At 43.5% G+C, this 20,846-nt stretch overlaps 1 protein-coding gene across 2 annotated transcripts; it reads left to right on the forward strand.

Moving 5' to 3' along the window:
• The first annotated feature begins 5,451 nt into the window (after positions 1-5,451).
• CWC15 (CWC15 spliceosome associated protein homolog) lies at positions 5,452-18,390 on the forward strand. Of its 2 annotated transcripts, none has more exons than XM_054973117.1 (7): positions 5,452-5,559; positions 8,854-8,992; positions 10,210-10,322; positions 12,280-12,368; positions 14,305-14,415; positions 16,038-16,156; positions 17,964-18,390. In XM_054973117.1, exons 2-7 carry the CDS (start codon positions 8,862-8,864, stop codon positions 18,091-18,093), a joined length of 693 nt encoding a protein of 230 aa, XP_054829092.1. In that variant the 5' UTR covers positions 5,452-5,559; positions 8,854-8,861; the 3' UTR covers positions 18,094-18,390. The 2 variants fall into 2 exon arrangements, with proteins under 2 accessions (XP_054829092.1, XP_054829093.1); XM_054973118.1 differs by lacking the exon at positions 5,452-5,559 and adding an exon at positions 5,632-6,029.
• Positions 18,391-20,846: the final 2,456 nt, after the last annotated feature.

Below are 20,846 nucleotides of genomic sequence, written 5' to 3' on the forward strand. Positions count from 1 at the left end.
TCATACCCGAAGGAAGTCCCAGATTAGCAGCAAAATCTGAAATCTGAAGAAGAAATACATTGGGAGATTAAAACTCCCCAAAATAATAGAATCAACACCGGTTGCTCTAAAAAAAGAGTGCCCCACTGAGCTTTCAGTGGCTTCTTTGGAGGTTGCTAGGCAACCACAACAATATTGCTGAGCCTCCTAAGCCTTGGTTTCTGTAAAGCAAAGCCCTTGAATGCCAAAGTCCTGTCCCCCTCTCCTGTCATGTCCCTATCATCGGGGAGGACTCACCAGGGACAAGCCCAGTGGTGAGATGCACTACTCACCTAAGTTGCCCCAGCTCAGTGGAAGTGGTCACCATACAACTTGGTCAGATTTTTCCCTGGGGAGAGGATGCCAGGGGGAGGGAAGGAAAAAAAGCTGATCACGGATGGAACTAAAGTTAGGTTGGGTGGTGGGTGGGAGGGAGACAAGAAAGCAGGGAAAGGAAATACAGGAGGAAATAAGGTGTCTCCCACAAGACCTTGCAAGTTTCCTGCTTGTTTTTCTCTGTTAAATTCAGTTGGATCCTGTAATTTGTTAAATCCAAGGTAGAGAGAGAGTAAGGGTGCCTGCCTCCAGGTGGTGGCTGGAGATCTCCCAGAATTACAATTTATCTCCAGGCTGTAGAGATCAGTTCCGGTGGAGAAAATGGCAGCTTTGGAGGGTGGACTGTATGGCGTTATACCCCTCTGAGTCCCCTCCCTTCCCCAAACCCCACCTTCCCCAGGCTGCACTCCCAAAATCTCCAGGAATTTCCCAACCTGAGGCTGGCAACCCTAAGAGAGGTGTGTGTGTTTGTGTAGTATATACTCTTTTTAGTCCTTTGTTCTTTAATTTAGGTAACCCAGTTTTACTGCATTATCCATTGTAGGTATTATTCTGTCTTTTTTTTTGCATTGTTCTTATAGTGCTTGGGGTCCCTTCCAGCTCTATGTTTCTAACTGAAATCCACCTCGAGTCTCAACAAGAAAGTTAACCGATAAACACAGTAATGCAGGGCCAAACTACAAGTGACGAATGACACCTGAACGGCAAGTGTATTCCTCCCTGTTCACTTGCCCTCCACTTGCGCTCCACTCGATCCACTTGCTGTTCAAGCGTCATTCGTCACTCGTAGCTTGGCTCTAAGTAAGTAATTTAATCAAATGGATGAAATTGTCTAATAAGCAATATGGAGGGGAAAGGATAGTGAGAATACGAAAGAAACAACACACCAAAACATTAAAAAAAAAGATTGGATTTTGAATCCAAATAAATGATTGGATTTTGAATTCACAAAGCCACTGTGGAGCTGGGCCATTAAAGGAAAGCCAAAGTAAGTTACAGTGGGCCCAGTTCCGCCCTGGGTAACTAACCAGTCTGCGTACATCTACAGAGGTGAAATTTACTGTATCCTTCCATAGTCCGGGAGGAAGAATAGCTGTTGTGCAAGATCACATGGAGTTCTGGCTTTACTTGCCAACAGAGACAGTTGCTTGAAGCCTTCAACCACAAGATAAACAGAGCCTTTACTACTTAACCAAGTCCGCTGCATAAAATCTCTGTGCTCAGAGGCAGTGAACCACTGAATACCAGCTACAGGTGATAAGCTTCTAACGGGAGGACGGTTATCTATATTATCTTGTTATAGGCTGGCCCAAGACATTTTGCAGGCCACTTTCTAGGATGGTGTCTAGGATGCTAGACTAGAAAGAACCGTGACTCTCCTAAAGTCAAGTTGAACATATTTTATCTATTTTGTGCAGTTGGCTTGGCACGGCGCTTGCTATGCAGAGCATGGAGAGGGCTAAGGGGGAAGATATAGAAAAGATATAGGCGAAAGCATCAGTAATGGCTGCTACAGGTTGCTGGGATGAATGACAAAATATTGGAGGTTTGTAAGACAAGGGTCTTCAGTGGCAAAGTTTATGCCTCCTGTGTTCTTCTGAAGCACTTCCTGCTACAACAAGGTGGAGGGAAACCAGGTTTGGTTCTTTGCTTTGGAGACAAGATGCTTTGTCAAAGAAGCAAATGAGTACCAGGAAACCTGTCAGCAGCCGCCACAACACCCACTGGCACTATGATGGGGTCACAAACTATGTCACCTGTTTGATGTTACTTATTCAATGTGACCAACACAACTATACTGTCAAAATAATACAAGTTCACATTGAAGGCGATACAAAAAGTAACAAATAAACCAGATGATTAAGTCTGAAGCACTTGGGAAAGACCAAATATGACAAGACTTTAATTAGACCGACTGGTATCCAAATAGTGGAAGCAAATTTTTGAGTTACATAGAACTCTTCTTCAGGCATAGGCACTGAAAGGAAAAATCCAAAACTAAAAAAAAAAAAATAGATGCAGGTTAGTGTTAGTTTTGTTGAGTCAAGAATAAGCAGAACATCAGCGGCTAGACTTTTGTACGCGCAAAAGTGGAAAGTGCAAGAAGTGCCAACTATTGAGGACTGGATATATAAATTGCTGTACATGGCGGAAATGGACAAAATGACAAGGAAACTGAGAGACCTTGATCCAGGACAGTTCAACACGGATTGGGAGAAGCTGAAACAATATTTAGTGAAGAAATGGGAGGTGGGAGGAGAACTGTGGCAGTTTGAAAATTACTGAAATACAATAAAAGTAGAGGGAGGTGACTTTACCGGGGGGTGGAGAGGTAAATGAGAATTTCTAAGCAACTATTTTATTAGACTATTATATATAGCATTAAGTATTATAGGTGTTATTACAAGAATTATGATAGAAATTAACTAATTATAAGGATAGAAACTAATTAATTTCATTTCTGGCAATAATTGTATAATGGAGATAATTTTATAATTGCAATGAAGGAATTTAAGTAAGGTGGGAAAATATATATTAATGTATAGATCATGTATTAAATTGATTGAATTGGTTTGGAGGTATATATGGGTCAAAATGGTTGACTATTTTTGGTGGATAGTTGCATAATGAAAGAATAATATAATTATATAATTAAAACAGTATGAAGATATGTAGAAAAAGTAATATATAGAGTATAAGTTAAATTGGTTGACTTATATTGAATGTACTGTTTATAGAAGTATCTAAAATTATGCTAAATGAGGGATAAATTGTTTGTCCCATATTGAAGATGAGATTATAAAATAGAGTATAGAGTACCAAAATTAGCTAAATGATTATTATCAAAAGAAAATATGCCAAGAATGTATTATTTAGTTATGTATTATTTAGTTGTTAAAGTAAGTAGGAAGACAGAAGGAGCACTGTGTTATATAGATAAGCTTAGAAGAAAGTGAAAGTTTACGTTTGACAGATAGAATAAATTTAAAATGAGTAAGGGAAAAGGGACAAGGGGTTGGAAAACTGTTGGAAGTCAACAAAAAGGGGGGAAAGGGAGGGGGTTAGAATTGGAAAAATTAAAGGAAACTGATTGTAATGTATAATTTAATGACATCTAATCCAATAAAAAATTTTTTTTTAAAAAAAAGAATAAGCAGAACATTTCAATACGAGACTAAACAGGAGCGTGGCAAGGCACTGAAAGAGGGTGAGGTGTATCTTAACAAAGTGATTGTTTGCAAAAAATAAGTAAACACTTCTGAAGCTAAAAATAACTTGTCCCTTTCTAATGTTGATTCTATACCTCAATGTAACAGGATTACAGAAATTCTTGCTGTTTCTGAGGAAAATGGTTGTCCATTCATTCCCTTGAGGCCTCATGCTTAGAAATACTATAGCCCACCCTAGCCCAGAGGACTGGCTACCACTCTGGACTGAAAGCTTTTGGCCCAGTAAGTTTGTTCATCCTGTTGCAAAAAGTCTTGGTAGCTACGCTGGAGCAGGTTAATGGGGATGATCCCTCCAGAAGGGGTCATCATATTCTTATAAAGCCCAGTTTACCAGCGCATCAGAGCCAGTGGCTAGCCACATCAGTGGCTAGTGATGGCCTAAGATCTTAAGAGACCCAGATTCAAATCCCTGCTCTGCCTGGGAAGTTCATTGGTTGACCTTGGATCAGTCACACACTCTTGGCCTAACCTACCTCATAGGGTTGTTGTGAGGAAAAAATGGGAGAGAGCAGAATGATGTAAGCTACTTTGGGGAGAACGGTGGGGTATATATGAAGTAAATAATAAACATGAAGCCAGACTATGCTTAATGAAAAACTCCACATATGCTCAGAGGCACTGTTTCAATTACGGCCATGCAAGGGCTGAGCCCTGCCAAACTTCTACAACTCTACTTCTGCTCCTTCAACTATCTCCTCTCAAGTGGTTTTATAACCTCTTGAAGCACAGAGGTTGCCAGACCCCAAGTAGTGACTGGAGATCTCCTAGAATTACAACTAATCCCCGGGCTATAGATATGCATTCTTCTGGGGAAAATGGCCTCTTTGGAGGGTGGACTCTGTGGCACACGAAGCTGTGGTCCCTCACCTCTCCAAACCCTGCCCTCTTTAGGCTCCAAATCGACAGGAATTTCCCAATCTGCAGCTGGCAGTGGCAACCCTATCCCAGCCACTTCCTGCCTACACAGCTATCCCCGCATAAGCCTTAACCAAAACAACCGCCATGAATCGTCTCCTTTAAAAACATCTCAGCCTCTTTTTGCACCCCCCTTTCCCTCTAACCAATTGTGTTATAGTTCTAGATCACGTGACACATTTAACCCGGCCCTTAAGATTCTGCCTAGAAAAGGGCAAAGTCCTAAAATGTTTTTACACTTCCGGTTTCCAATCGCCTGCCGCCCTTTGCGGGGCAGCAACCTGCAGTGCAATCCTAAACAGAGTTACTCCAGTCTAAGCCCATTGAACTCAATGGTCTTAGGCTGGGATGACTCTGCTTCGGACTGCACTGATAATATATAAAATAAAGAGTCTGTCAATGTCTCTATTTCTCACTCGTGTGTTTTTCTAGCTTAAGCGCCTGTACAGAACCTTGGTGAGACGCATACAAAGAATAAATTGTGGGGATTTTATAAAGACATGTATATATGAAGCTTCTAATAAAAAAGGAATACCACCCTTGGCCACTATGCTCTATAGGCGCAGAAATGCTGTGTCCCTCTCTGTGATAAAAACGCTCTATACTATCAGGTAGTTTAGCCGTGTTGGTCTGCCGCAGAACAGCAGGATTTGGGTCCAGTGGCACCTTGGAGGCCAACGAGATATTCATGGTATAAACTTTTGAGAGCCCAAGCGCCCTTCCTCAGCTATATTAACCAGATATTCTTCAGGTAACTGAGGAAGGGAACTTGACCGTAGAATGCTTACGCTCTGAGAATCTTGCTGGTCTCTAAAGTGCCGTTGGACTCAAATCCGTCTATAATATGCCCGAGAAAATAAGGCTTCAATTTTATACCGGAAGTGTCTATGCGGACTCCGACGCCTTCTACCTCTATGGAGGGAAAAAAGCGGCCGCTCTTGCTTTCCTTTTTATGGTTGCCCTGAATGGACGCGAGTCTATGGTTTATGGCGCTGTGCATGCTGGGATCGTAGAAGAGCCATGGCGGTACTGGCCTAGGGGGATCGGAGCGGGCTCTGAGGTGAGGTGGGGGCTTTTGGGGACCCCCCTCCCCAGCTGGGAGGAGGGCTGTGGGCGCTCTGCACCGGAGTCCGTATAATGCAGGATTGGCTTCGCTGTATTGAAGCTGGAAACACAGGCGAAGCATCTCTTACAGCAGGTGTCACAGCGTCTTAATATGACTTAAGTGTCGTTTATGACTGCTGAAGACGATCCCTATGCTTATCTGAAGCACAGATGTCTGAAGAAGGGACCTGTGACTCTCGAAAGCTTACCCCCTGAAAATCTTGTAGGTCTCTAAGGTGCCACTGGACCCAAAGCCTGCTGTTCTACTGCAGACCATCACAGCTAAAACTGTGCTTATCTTCTACATGAATATTACCTTTTAAATATTAATATGTATCCATCTGGCCATTGGTTGGTACCCTGCTGTGGATGGCCCAGGTTAGCCGGATCGCATCGGATCTTGGAAGCCAAGTAGGGTCAGCCCTGGTTAGTATTTGGATGGGAAACCGTCAGGGAAGTCTGATGGTAAATGATGCACTTTACACAGATATCTGTCAATATAACAAGATAATATCTATCCGTCTCTGTATATGAGGTGCCTCAGTTCCTGAGGATCTTCTACATTACATTTTATTTTGTCCCATGTATGCAGAGGTTAGAGCTAAGTTTCTTGCTAATGTGGTAGTGGGGTGTAGCTTTACCTCTGATATTGACCAATTAGTTTTTTTGTTATCTGATACTGATTCATTTGTCACTAGCAGAGTATTCCTGTTTGCCTTAGCTGCAAAAAAGATTAGGGCCAAGATTGTTTCCTCAGAAAACTAACTCCCCCCCCAACTATCTTGTATTTATTAAGGTTCTATTTTAATTGTATTTTATTTTTGTTATTTTAATAACTGTATTTTATGCTTGTATAATAAATTTCTATTTTTACTGTTCTTAACTCTGCATTGTGACGGCCTTTGGCCATATACAATTAAACCTACTACTAATAATAATATCTAGCTGCCTGTTTCTGCTGAGAATTCTCTTTATGCATCTAATGCTGTGCCCTGTCGGGGGTATGTTTTGCATCCTTTGCAAAAGCAGTATCTCCTAAGAGAAATATATCCCTGGAAATATGTGGAAAAACAATCTTATACTCTTATTTGTAGCATATTAAAATATGACAGAGAAAAAAAAGGGGGGGGATCGGTGCTTCAGCAAAATGGTCTGACAGTTGAGATATAACAGATAACAAAGAGGGAGATAGAGAGTGCTAGATTCTAGAGACAACACACAATTTGCATGTCCCTGATGCATTGACAGATATGTTGATGGTCTCTGATAGAAAATGGTTGTTGGATTGACTTTCTGGAGCTCCCCAGATCTCATGGAGCAAAAAGCTGATCATGTAACAAAGTTTTATATTAGGAATATTTTAAGTCCTTGTTTCTGTTTTCACTTTCTGTTTTCACTTTCAGTATGTTATTTGTTAAATTTCACTTTTTTCTGTATTAGCATAAAGTTATGGTAGATGCAGTTAATGAAAGAAACAATATATCTATTAAGCCTTCATTTGTTTGTGTACTACTTACCCAAAGTAAATCTAGTTTAATAATAATAACAATAACTGCTCTTATATACCACTCTTCTAGACAGATTAGTGCCTCCCCCAGAGCGGTGAACAAGTTCGTGTTATTATTATCCCTACAATACAGCTGGGGAGCTGGGGCTGAGAAGAGTGGCTTACCCAAGGCCACCTGCTGAGCTTATGGCAGTAGTGGGATTCAAACCAGTAGAGTACTGATTTGCAGCTGGACCACTTAACCACTGTACTACAGCAGTTCTTACTGTGGCTTACTCCCAAGCTAATGTGAACAGGATCACATTGTAAAACCACACATGCAACAGAGATTTAGACTTGGTTTTAATAATGTGCTTACTATTTAATCTGGCAGGCATCTGGATCGAGGCAGGTCACTGCCGCTTGTGTTACTCGATCTCACAGCAGCATTTGACACGGTTGACTATGATTTGTTGGCCAGCCGCCTTGCTGACGTGGGGATTAGGGGGACAGCCTTACAGTGGCTGGTCTCTTTTCTCCAGGGTTGGGGACAGAGGGTGGCGCTCGGGGGAGATCTATCGCCCCGCCACCCTTTGGTGTGCGGGGTTCCCCAAGGAGCGATACTCTCCCCGATGTTATTTAACATCTACATGCGCCCCCTCACCCAGTTGGTGCGGAGGTTTGGGCTGGGCTGTCATCAATACGTGGATGACACCCAGCTTTTTCTGTTGATGGACGGCCGGCCAGACACGGCCCCAGACAATCTGGCCAGAGCTCTGGAGACTGTGACAGCATGGTTGAAACAGAGCAGGCTGAAATTGAACCCAGTGAAGACGGAGGTCCTGCAGCTGGGACGGGGGCTGCCAGATGCCTGGATGGGACACCACTGGCAACTTTGCCAGTGGTGAAGAGTCTGGGCGTGCTTCTGGATGCCTCCCTGTCGATGGAGGCCCAGGTCATGGCGGTTGCCAAGTCTGCATTTTTCCATCTTTGTCAGATCAGGCAACTTTCCCCCTACCTGACGCCCCAGGACCTGGCTACAGTGACCCATGCAACGGTCACCTCCAGGCTAGATTACTGTAACTCACTCTACGCTGGGCTACAACTGGTCCAGAATGCAGCGGTGTGGGTCCTGACTGGTACATCCTACCAGTCATATATCACACCTGTCCTGCACCAGCTGCACTGGCTTCCGGTTGAATTCCGAATCAGGTTCAAGGTATTGGTTCTTACCTTTAAAGCCCTGAGTGGGTTGGGACTGGCATATCTTCGGAACCGCCTCTCCCTATAAGTTCCCCAGAGACCGCTTCGATCAGCGGATAAATGTTTACTGGTGGTCCCCAGCCCCAAGGAAGCCCTCCTCGCTTCAACCAGGGCTAGGGCCTTTTCAGTCCTGGCCCCAGCCTGGTGGAACGCTCTGTCCATGGAGACCCGGGCCAAGTGGAACATATTATCGTTCCGCCGGGCCTGTAAGACAGAGTTGTTCCGCCAGGCGTTCGGTGGTTGAAGGGGGCGGTGCCATGTCGGCCTCCCACCTTTGGGGTGGGGAGGGTTCTCCCCACCATTGCACTTGGTTAATTTATTTCATTATTGTTTTGTATATTGATTTTAGTATTGTTGTTTTCTTGTTTTTATTGATTTTAAACTGTTCACTGCCCAGAGCCCCTGGGGATGGGCGGTATATAAATTGAAATATAAATATAAATAAAATAAATAAAATGGGAAGGCTGTAACTTCCATGTGCTGTGTCTTTTGGTCCCACAGTATTTAAGATGACTACTGCAGCCAGACCAACATTTGAACCGGCAAGAGGAGGGAGAGGAAAAGGAGAAGGCGACTTAAGCCAGCTCTCCAAACAATATTCCAGCAGAGATCTTCCTTCTCATACTAAGATCAAATACAGGTAAAAGGTGGTGTACACATCTCGTGGGAAGCGATTTCTGCAGCGGTTGTCTGTTTAGGTAGTAGCAGGAAATGGATTTTCTGAGGTTTCTGAGGGCATTCTGCCCCACACCTGGATCTCCAGATGTAAGTAGGAATTTCCTGTGGGTGCCCAGCTGGGAAAGAGAATTCCTTTTGTTCTTTTTCTGGCCACTGATGTGCCACAAATAACTTTCATAAGCATGTGTGGGCAAGTAGACCAGGAAAAAATGTGCGAAATCATTTGGGGATATTTCCAAGATTTGCTTTCTCAGCTCTTACTGAATTTCTGTTGTCTTCAGAATTTCACAAATACACATGAGCAGTGCACGTGTGCAGAAGTAAACTTGGCTGAAAGCTGTTCTGTTCTTCAACACTACAGCATAATGACAAGGGAAAAGTTTTGAGTTATTGCCTGATGAGCTGCTTGAGTACATTGTCATATTGTATGTGGAGCAAACGGCACAATCCTGTGCAGAATTACTCCAGTCTGAGTCTGCTGTTGCATAGTCGTTAAATGGTTGGGATGTGAATCAGGACTCCGCTGGTTCAAATCCCACTGCTTTCATGAGTTCAGCAGGTGACCTTGGGTAAGCCCCTCCTCTCAGCCCAGCTTTCCAGCTATAGTGCAGGGATAATAATGACACTGACTTTGTTCACCGCTCTGAGTGGGGCATCAGTCTGTCTAGAAGAACGTTATATAAGCACAGTTGTTGTTAACTTGCTTATACTGAATTAACTCTGCACAGGATTGCACAGAAAGTCTGTAAGAGCGAATGTGCACATGCTCTGTTGTCCTGGGGGAGTTATATTATCCCCATACTTGTACATGGAGGCTGTAGACTTGCTTAAGGCTGCCTAGTGAATTCATAGCGGAGGTGAGATTCCCAGCTCACACTTTGGGCCACTGTACTGCACATACATGAACACGTAAAGCTGCCTTCGGCTGTGTCAGACCATCGATCCGTTAATGTTACTGTCTTCTCTGACTGGCAGATTTCCAAGGTCTCAGGCGAAGGCCTTTCACACCACCTCCTACCTGATCTGTTTAACTAGAGATGCCCAGATTGGACCTGGGACCTTCTGCTTGCCCAGCAGAGGCTCTCCCACTCAGCCGCAGCCCCTGCCCTAGCAGTTGTCCCAATTGCGGCTTGCGAAATAACTTGCAACTTCCACTTGTGCGTTTGCTCTTCATTCCAGACAAGCCACTCAGGATGCCCCTGAGGAGGTGCGCAACCGTGACTTCAGGAGGGAGCTGGAGGAGAGGGAGCGAGTCACTGCGAGGGAGAAGAACAGAGACAGGCCGGCACGAGGTTTGTGCTCTCCTTCAGACCATGAGTTGCGAGGTTGTGGCCAATCATTGGCTGGAGGTCAAATGCAGTCCTTGGGCACTCAAGGAAGTGAATCGAAGTAGTATTAATAAGAGTGCATTTATCGTTGCTTTACTTCATTTATACCCTGCCTTTCTCCCCAGTGGACTACACAGTTCTCCCACATCCTAATCTGACATTCTAACCACTACACCACGCCGGCATGTGCTTGTTTAGAGAATGCCGTGGAGATGTCCAGCCGAAACCCACTTTACTGACCATCTGCTGGAATCGAGAGAATCCAGGAGATGAAACACATGGCTAGAAATAGTAATGGAGTGCAGAGTGGAAGTACCCTGGGGAAGAAAAGGAGGAGAGGAAGAGGCAGTCTGTGCACCAATCTGTCTAGAAGAATGTGCAGGAAGCAGGCTTTATTGGGAAAGATAGCAGTAGAAGGGGATTGTGGGATTGCCCACCCTCTAGCTCCAGTCAGCCCTACACCACTTGCAGGAGGGTTCCTCTTTTAGGGAGGTGCATCCCAAAGATCAGCCCTTCAGGAGAAGGTGCACAAGACGCCTTGTCTGGCCAGGTTTTGAAGTCTGTGCAAGGCTCTCGTATTTCTATAAGCCTTTAGACGCTAACAGTATTAGAGCTATGAAGGGGCTTCTGGACCTTGCTGCCGTTTCACGCATGGCTGTTGAGTTTCCTCTTCTGGTTTAATACTATTGAGATGTTTGGGCTCCTGAAGTGTATTCTTTGGGACTGGTTTTTGGGGCTTGGCTTTTATTTTTGTTTTGTTTTTGTTAATGGTTGCTTGATTGTTCTGTGTTACGCTAAGGCTATATAGCCCCCCTAGAATCCAAGGAGATAAATAAATAGATGTTTTTAAAAACTATCAGAAACTGTTTCTCGCTTAGTAGAAGTGGGATGGCACAAAAAGTTGGGGGCGGGGAGTGTTGTCTGCAGACGTCAGATCTTCCCCCCAAAACATGTCAGTAATAAACCTTTGTTTGCACTTCAAGGATTTGCAGTTCATTATAGCTGCTTAATGTAGGAACTCTTGCAAAACCCCCAAAGAGTGTGACGCAGTGATGTTGGAGGGGGTTGTATATAGCCTATTATATAAGAACTTGCTTCAAGGCAACCCAGTGTTTAAAAACATTCTAATTTTTTAAACTCAGGGTGTTGTATGTTATAAATGTTCTGACTTAGGTAGCCCAGGCAAACCTGATTGTGTCAGATCTTGGAAGCTAAGCAGGGTTGGCCTTGGTTAGAAATTGGATGGGAGACCTCCAACAAAGACTAAGGTTGCTGAGGCAGGCAATGGCAAACCACCTCTGTTAGTCTCTTGCCTTGAAAACCCCGTTGGGGGTCACCGTAAGTCAGCTATGGCTTGACGGCACTCTCCAGCACCACCAGTTTTATGGCCTAGTCCTCACCCGAAAAACGCAGTTAGATTGATCTGGAGAAGCAGGAAAAAATGATGAATTTTCCCACTCTTCTACAGATTCCGCATATATCTTAACCTTACTGAGGTCAGTTGGCTGATGGTGTTGTACCCCTCCCCCAATAATTTGTTCATGCATTGTAGTGCATTCAGTTGCACGTGTACGGAGAAATTGACAAAATGCTATGTTTTAAAAATTTTCGTGTATTTTGTCCCTAAGTTTTTATTTCTGTGCCAAAGGAAAGCTATTAATATGAATGTTTTTGTACTAAATGTTTCTAATAAATAACAGAGACATTCTGGGGACACTGCTTTGGGTGAAAAGATGGCACAGAAATATTCTCAATAAATAAATAGAGGTTCGAAGTACATTTGTTTGTTCAAGCAAAGGTTAGTGGATTTATTTGCATGATCTCTTGGAAAGTCACCTTACGTGAACTTCTGTGGTGGTTACTTTCCTTCTGTTGTTGGTCACATGAGCACTTATCATCTTTTCCTGCGTTCCTTCCTCAGAACACACAACTTCTTCCTCGGTGTCTAAGAAACCACGATTAGATCAGATTCCAGCCGCTAATCTAGATGCTGATGATCCATTAACAGATGTATGTATTCTTATTTATTTACAGTCAGCCTTTCTCACTGGCATAATTGTAACCTCAAGGCAGATTATAATTCACAACAGTGGAGTCAGAACTATATAATACATCCAACTGACAATTACTATGCAGTAATTGTAAACGGAAATAGAGTGGGGATACAATCAGTCTGATTTGGCACAAGTGGCTACCCTGTTTTTTTCCCTACATTTCCCCTTTCACAAGAGTTCTCGTGCAAGCAGAAATTTTGTGCTGGATCCGATCCTCAGTATAATACAGATGGGAAAGTTACAGGACTGGAAAACAATGCAGTGAGACATTGTTACATACATTAAGCAAATGTAGTAAAGCTGGATTACAAAATTAGAAAATGATGCACTAAACAGATCACAGTGCATACAATTAAATGGCTTCAAGTGTCAGGGGCAGGCATGGGGTCAAGTGAAGGAAGAGCCAGATGGCCAGTGGGAGAAACTTGGTTGACCCAATGAGATTGAATAAAGGCACAGTGTCTTTAAAAACTGGGTATGTTTTGCTAGGTGCAGACACCTCTTTCAGCTTGGAAAAAACAAGTTACAATGTTAATGCTTTAGCTAGGTTAGGAATTTGGCTTAACTGGAATCATGGCTTGTTATTTGAAGGGCATGATAAATAGGATTTCTGGAGTATTGGAAGCCAGTAGGCATGGGAGGTCGGGCAGGGTCCTTAGAGGAAAGAGAAGCTTTGAGGTGCTGGGGAAGGCCCCTCTCCTTGGATAGTGAAAGCACCTCCCAGAGTCTCTCTAAGCATCTGTGATTGGCTTGCACATCTTGCAACCTACCAAGCTGAATGCAATTCATCTCCCATTGCAACCCATTGGGAGTTCTTTAGGCTTCTTGATTTTGCTGCCTGCTGGGGAGGAGCTGTGGCTCAGTGGGTTACCAGCTGTTTCGTATGCAGAAGGTCCCAGGTTCAGTCCCCAGCATTGCTAGTTTAAAAGACTGAGGTCGATCAGGTGATAAGAAGGACCTCTACAAGAGACCGTGGAGCACCAGTGCCAGCTGAAGTAGGGAATATTGACCTTGATAGACCAATGGCCTCTCTCAGTACAAGGCAGCTGCATATGTTGATACATTCAGGTGGATTGTCAAGCCCCAGTTAGGCTATCCTACACGGCTGGCGAATTGCGTTTGATTTGGTGGGTTGCAAATGATGCAGTCGCTGGTTTTTTTCAGGAAATGCTGCTGTCACTTTTTTCTAAGCTTCTCTTTACAATCATGAGTACCAGGAGTGTGCTTTTGCTGTTGTTTCTTTTGAGGAATCTATTGCATGCAGGTGAAACCAAGTCCTCTTGAGTGCTTCCTTAAAACTGAGCATTGGGGTTGGTCAGGAAGCTTGGGAACAGGTGGGGCTTTTTGTTGTGGTGTCTTTATATGGTAGAATCATAGGATTGGAAAGTACCTCCGGGGTCATCTAGTCCAACCCCCTGCACAGTGCAGGATTTTCACAACTACCTCCCCCTCTACACACACACACACACACACACAGCGACCCCTGCTCTATGCCCAGAAAATGACAAAACACTGTCAGGAAAATTGCTTCCTGACCCCAAAGTGACAATTGGTATTACTCTGGATGTGTAAGAAGGGGCCACGATGTGACCCTAAGCACTGATGTGACCCTTCCTAACCTCCCTCTCTGAAAACGTCAGTTTACAACACAACAACTTCCCAGCTTGTTGCATGACCAAGTATGTTTGTATTTATCTTGAAATTTTTGAAAAGAGACTTGCAGAGGTAATAGGTAGAATGTGGGTATTGCGATGGTTAAAGATCTGCTTTGCTGTAATATAGTAACAGGACAATAGGATATAGTGATGCACACAAAGCTTTGATTTACAGTGTTTCCAAGTTGGGGGGCAGGAAGTGGAGAGAACCAATCCCTTATTTTGCTTCCTTTGAAGGAGGAAGATGAGGATGAGGACTATGAAGAAGAGAGCGATGATGATACAGCAGCTCTGTTAGCGGAGCTCGAAAAAATTAAAAAGGAGCGGGCTGAAGAACAGGCCAGAAAGGTAAAAATGTAATTTGTGTATTTGCATTCAACAGGCCACCTTAGGCACAGGTAGACCATTGAATAATAATACTTGGCATTTATGTAGAGCTTTCAGTGTTTAGTTTCTGGACACAAGGACTTCTGTCCAAGATTGTGACTTTTGTGGCTCCCCCCCCTTCCTGTAGTAGCCCGAATTGTCTGTTGAAATCCTGCTTCTGGAGAGGGAAAGTGGACTTCCCCCCCAGGAGTTGGATTTGGGGGCAGTCCACCTGAGCGTATTTCTAATTCTTCCCCACTCAAGTCAAGATGCAGCTGAGTTCTGACCATCGTTTTGTGCCGTTTGTTTGACACAACCGAATCCTTTGTGCCGGATTCCTCGCGATGCCTCCTGTTCTGACTGGCAGGAGCTTTCCAGGGTCCAAGGCCGACTCTGCCTACTCTTAAGTAGACAGAATTCAGCCATTGAAACTGGAACTTCTTCATACACCGTTCCGCTCAGCTGCTGCCATTACTACCTTTTGTACTCCTTATGAAGTGAACATTTCAACCACTTCATGCAGTAGTAAAAAATGGCAAGTCCCTGCGCTTAATTATTTAATTATTTTTATGCCCTGATTTTCTCCCCAGTGGGGATCAACCAGCTTAAAGCATCATTCTCTCCTCCGCCATTCTATCCTTGCAGCCCTGTGAGGTAGGCTAGGCTGAGAGTGAGTGACTGACCCCAAGTCTCCTGGGGAGCTTCCGTGGCAGAGTGGGGATTTGAACCGGGTTCTCCCAGATCTTAGTCCAACACTATCCACTATCCTGTGCTGGCTTACAAGCTATTCGCTCGCCAAACACTTAACATTATTAATAAACTTTGTGTGTATGTTGTATAGTCAGTTGCAACCATTTTTGGTAGCACACTGGTATATAGAGGGTTTTAAAAAAACATTAAGGCTTATCCCATGTTAAAGTGCCCCAAATCAAAACAGAATATCAGAGGGGTATCCTCTGGTAGTCTCTTGCCATGAAAATCCCACCAGGGGCCACCATAAGTCAGCTCTGACTTGAGGGCACTCTCCACCACATGCCAAAAGGGATATAGAGAAGTAATGTTTTGAAATAGCCACTAGAGGCCAGTAAAAATTGCTGGAGAAACCCTGTACTGTACTGTATAGGCTTCTCTTTTCTTTTGACTCAAATTTCTTATTTTTGTTGCCCTTCCAAGAAAGTTGCTTCCTCAGGTCACCCAGCTGGCTTCAAGTGGAGGAGTGGGGAATCAAACCCGGTTCTCCAGATTAGAGTCCTGCCGCTCTTAACCACTACACCAAACTGGTTCCCAGTAGAAATGCTAAGCCTTCACTATTTGTCACCGTCACCACCACCCCCAAATCAGGGATGCAGAAAGCCAAAACCTAAAGCTGCTTCTGGCTGAAGTTCATTTTCAGTGTTCTATTTATTCTCAGAAATGGTTACAGCTGCTTTGAGTTAAACCTGAGTTACTAGCGCAGCAAAAACAAAACATCCAAACTTGCTGGGAAAGGATGGCCAGGAATAGTCTGCAGCTCGCCCTCCAGCTCCCTTTCGAAATCCAGCTGAAAAGAAAAAGATGGGATGCTTTTGTTCAACATATGAACTAGTCTTGTCTTGTCTTGGCAGGAGCAAGAGCAGAAAGCTGAAGAGGAGAGGATACGGATGGAAAACATCCTGAGTGGCAACCCATTGCTGAATCTTACTGGTCCAGTCCAGCCGCAGGCCAACTTCAAAGTGAAGAGGAGGTATGGGGTTCTGTTTCGCGTAATGCAAGAAGTCCTCAGATTGTGATCATCAACTTTACAGGTTCACCGTTACAGGGCTATTAAACTGGATTTCAGTCACAGGAATGTTTTAAAGTTGGACTTTAAACATTTGTTTGTTTTGTAGCAGGTTTGCAGTTCTTACCTTTTAAAAACATGATAGCTAAGCTAAACCAAACCTGTTGGGTTCTCCCCCACCTACTTTTTGCAAGACCTCCAGAGGACTCCTTTGGCAGCCATCTAAACCTCTCCAGGGACGTTGTAGAGTATTTGTACCCATAGTTGTGGGGTCAATGTGATGGAGAAACTTCAGGTCTTCTGAAGGATCTTACGGGCTTGGGCTCTCACTTGAGAGCATCGTCATCCTGGATTAGGCCCTGCCTGATTCCAGCATCGCCCATATATAGTCTTCTATAGATCCTTTTAATGGAATTTCCAGCTCCAGGGTTTCCTGCTATGACCTCAGACTTCCATCCCTGAACCTAGAGCTTGTCTTCTCTGTAGTGCTGCCAAGAGTTGCCCCAGGGATTTCCATTGGGGAAGATCGCTTAGTAGTTTGTCTGCAGTCCAGCTGCGCTTCTTCCTCTTAAATTGTCCACATCAAGTTTTTATACACTTGATCCTGTTCTTGTGATGGCTGCCACCAACCACTTGAGAGTGGAGTTCACGTCTTCCTCCCAGCCTCTGTTTCTCAGGTTGTAATAGGCTGCTCCCGCATATCATTGGACATTGTCCTATCATTACACAGTAGTTATTGTTTGCAGATGGATAGGCTTGTCCACACAGGATAATCCAGTTGTGAACGACTGCTGTAGAACAATGATAAGTGCAGTATCCAATGATATGTGGATGCAGCTGTACATGTCCTTAGGCTCTCTAAGTCTTGCCCAAATAAAAAATGTATTTTACTAATCTGGTGGTGGGTCTTGAATAGACCCCAAAGTAAGCCATACAAATAAAACCCTTAGGACAATTACATTGACCATGACACCAGCTGCAAAGAGAAAAAAATCTATGCTTTATCAAGCATTTCTGTTTGGAGGAAGAAGAGCAGGATAGCAGCAAAGGAACCAAGGAGAAAATATAAGAATAGATCATTTCATTTTCTGCCTATAATGTTCTTTTCATTTTTCCATTTAAGGTACTTAAATGACCCCTGGAGTGTTATACGCTGTATGGTGTAGTGAGTAGAGTATTGGACTAGAATTTGGGAGACCCCGGTTTGAATCTCCACTCTACTATGGAAGCTTCTTAGGTGACCTTAGGCCAGTTGCACAAACTTAGTCAAGCCTACCACATAGGGCTGTTGTGTAGATAAAATGGAGGAGAGGAGAACAGAGTTGTCCACTAGGGAGAAAGGCAGAGTATAAATGAAGTGAATGAATAAATGTTTCAAAAAATTACAAGTGGGGGGAATGTAAGCACCAGAGGGCAATTGATCTTGTTAAAGTTGAGGAGGAATACTCGGAGTATGGAGCTGCAAAAACTGAAAACAAAAGTGTTACCCGTTTTCCCTTCTACTTCTCTCAATTTGAGTCTAGATCAAAGCTAGAAAAAGCATGATGGTTTTGGTAGTCCCAACCTATCCAGCAGTTGGGCTCACTTCCTCTTGGGAAACCTGTAGGGAGAAGTTTGAATGGCCCAGAGGTGTTCGTGGAAAATGAAAATCCGCATTCCATCGTGGACTAACTTGAATTTTCTTATCTTACTTTCCTGTCATATTCTCCTGATAGTTCTGCTCAAATAATTTGCTTCTCTCTTTCACACACACACACTTTTTTTTTTCCAGGTGGGACGATGATGTTGTTTTCAAGAATTGTGCAAAGGGTGTCGATGAGATGAAAAAAGACAAAAGATTTGTCAATGATACGCTGCGGTCAGAATTTCACAAAAAGTTTATGGAAAAATATATCAAGTAGTATAAGTTTTGTTTTTGTTTTAAGCATCCCATGTTTGTTGATAGGGTGAACAGAGTAAGTGTCTTCTCACCTGAAAAATCTCATAATTTAAAGAGAACCTGCAACATAGATTGGCTCTCCCCAAGGTCACATCCAACATTTTAACTTAACCCAACATCTGGAATATCGGTTGGCTTTATTTTGTTCCAGCTAGGCTGGCTTACTTCCCAGAAATGTTTGTTCGTTGATACGAATTTACTTTTAAAAGTCTTTCTGTAAATGCTTTGAAAATGGTTTGCAATAAATCCTTTGTCTGAAGACTTGTGTCCAATTTATGGTATTTCTGATCTGCTTTTCAAAACCAAATTTATGTTCTTCCACTTAGTATAATAGTTTTAAAGGATGCAGCTTCGACGCTCAGCCTGGGGCGTGCCCAAAATATGTAGCCCATGAGGGTGACCTTTGTATGAAGCTGTGTGCAGGAACTAGTGGATATGGATAATAGAGACTTTCCAGTAACCAATGTAGTTTTCCTGCAGGCAATAACTTTTTATATGTGCACGCACTGGTTTTACTACAAGAAATACACGATTGTTTTACAAAATAAAAAGTATCCATGTTTAAGATTTCCGTAGCGACCAAACAGCCACAAAACTGATTTTAAAAATTCAACCAGGGAAAGACCTTTTGAAACAAACTGGTTTTCAACCTGCCATCCTATTTAAGCCACAGAATGAACCTCCTAGGTTCCCCTTGAATGAACGTTCTGCAGTGTTGGTATTTAATTAGTTATTTTATAGCCTGCCTTTCTCATGGACATCCAAGGCACATTAGACGGTATAAAACGATGTGATCAAATACCACTAGAGAGCAAATAGGACTAGGATTTGAAAAATTAGAGACAGTTCAAAAAAAAATCAAACATGTTACGTCAAGCGATGTAAAAAACGGAAGTACAAAAAGTAGAACACAATGCAATAAGAGCGGGATAATACATACAACAAAGCCCGTGATTGTGAATGAGAGAACGCAGAGTAAGGCCTCCTCTCCTGAAGATCTTGGGTCCAGGCTGTTTACCTGTATTCAGAGCGTACAAGGTATATAAATTGAATGTTGTTGTTGTTGTTAATATGCCAATGAATTTCTTGGTTTGTGGATCCTGCTGGGTTCAGTGAAAATGCCAGATGGCCTTCAATTAATCCAATCCATCCACCATTTTGTTCTTTGCAGTGGAGTCAAAAGTGAACCGTTCCTAGGAGGAGGAGAAATTTTCCCTAGCCAAAGCTGTGGTCCTTAAGTAAGATGACTGCCTTCAGAGGGCTAGCGCTGTTAATTGGCTGCGAGCAAACTTAACAAAAGAGCCTTGAAGTCATGCATGTAAAAAAGTTGACTCTGGCTCGTGAAAGTTTGAACCGGAATACATTTGTTAGCCTTTGTGGTGCCAAAAGGCTTGTTACTGTATTTACTCATTGTACTGAAAAGGCTAATGGGAGCTGGCATGGTGTAGCGATCATCGGATTAGGATCAGGTTTGAATCGCCACTGCCAAGGAAGTGCTGGGTGCAGGGTGACCTTGGACCAGTCACACACTCTACCTAATCAACCTGTGAGGATAAAAATGGGGGACGACAAAGTTATAAGCTTGTTTGGGTCCCCGCTGAGGAGAAAAGCAAGATATAAATATCCAAGTAAAGAGTACTGAATCAAAAAGGCATTCTGGTGTTGATATTAAAGGAGATGTAATTAAACATTTATTCAAAGAGATTCCCCAAGATTTTTCCTGTGTAAGATAACCCAAGGCCTGCCCCTGTCCATCTCTTGCGTGTCCCCTTCAGAGCTGCTGGCATAATAAAAAGTCCCTCCTTTTCTTTGACCAAGGTATATATTATGACCTTATGTGACAATGCATATTTTAAAGAAGCCTGAAAAGGCTGGTTACACAAACATTTACAGGACTGTTACCTCTCAGAATCGGAGAGATTTGAGTGGCAGGCTACTCCTAGACTAGGGTTGCCAGCCTCCAGGTCGTGGCTGGATTTCTCCCGGAATTAAAATTTATCTCCAGCCAACAGAGATCAGTTCCCCTGGAGAAAATGTCTGCTTTGGAGGGGGGACTGTATGGCATTATACCCTGCTGAAGCCCCTCCCCAAACCCCTCCCTTTCCAGGCTCCATCCCCAAAATTTCCAGGAATTTCCCAACCTGGAGTTGGCAACCCTATCCTAGGACATCCGATTAGATAGCTGGTCTGAGGAGAGGGTTTTGAGTCCTGGCAGAGAGGGAGAGAGCAGTGTGTGTGTGAAGGAGCTGAGAGATGGAGTCCTCAGGGAAAGCAGTTTCAATACCAGGAGAAGAATTGGGAAAGTTGGCAGGAGGTGTTGGTAGTAAATGCAGACTCCCAAAAGGGCCAAAAAGAAAGGGGTCGATCTTCTACAGGAGAGGAGATTTCTCTTCCTGGTTGAAACAGGGAGACAGTTCTAGAGAGAGGAGAAATCCCTGGTTGGGTGCAGAGAGGGGGCCTGGGGTACTAACCCCAGAAATAAAGGAGAATATTAAAAAGAAAGCATACTCAAGAGCTTGTGAGAAGAAACGAGGGAAACAAAGCCTAACAACAGAAGCCTGAAGTAACAGGGAAGAGCCTGAAAAATGAAGTCTGTGCATGTTATGAATGTTACCTCAGTGATTTAGATTATCTCAGTTACCTCAGTGATCTAAAATACATTGAATTTTACCTCAAAAAGCTTCAACTCCTGACTTCACCTAACCCTTCCCCATT

Source organism: Eublepharis macularius, chromosome 3 (assembly GCF_028583425.1).
Source record: "Eublepharis macularius isolate TG4126 chromosome 3, MPM_Emac_v1.0, whole genome shotgun sequence".
Taxonomy (NCBI): Eukaryota; Metazoa; Chordata; class Lepidosauria; order Squamata; family Eublepharidae; genus Eublepharis; species Eublepharis macularius.

Bases quoted from the DNA above. Each gene is read 5' to 3' on its own strand.
- CWC15 (XM_054973117.1), top strand. From the start codon at position 8,862: ATGACTACTGCAGCCAGACCAACATTTGAACCGGCAAGAGGAGGGAGA. The intron at 8,993-10,209 runs GTAAAAGGTGGT...TCTTCATTCCAG, and splicing joins CATACTAAGATCAAATACAG to ACAAGCCACTCAGGATGCCC. The intron at 10,323-12,279 runs GTTTGTGCTCTC...TTCCTTCCTCAG, and splicing joins CAGAGACAGGCCGGCACGAG to AACACACAACTTCTTCCTCG.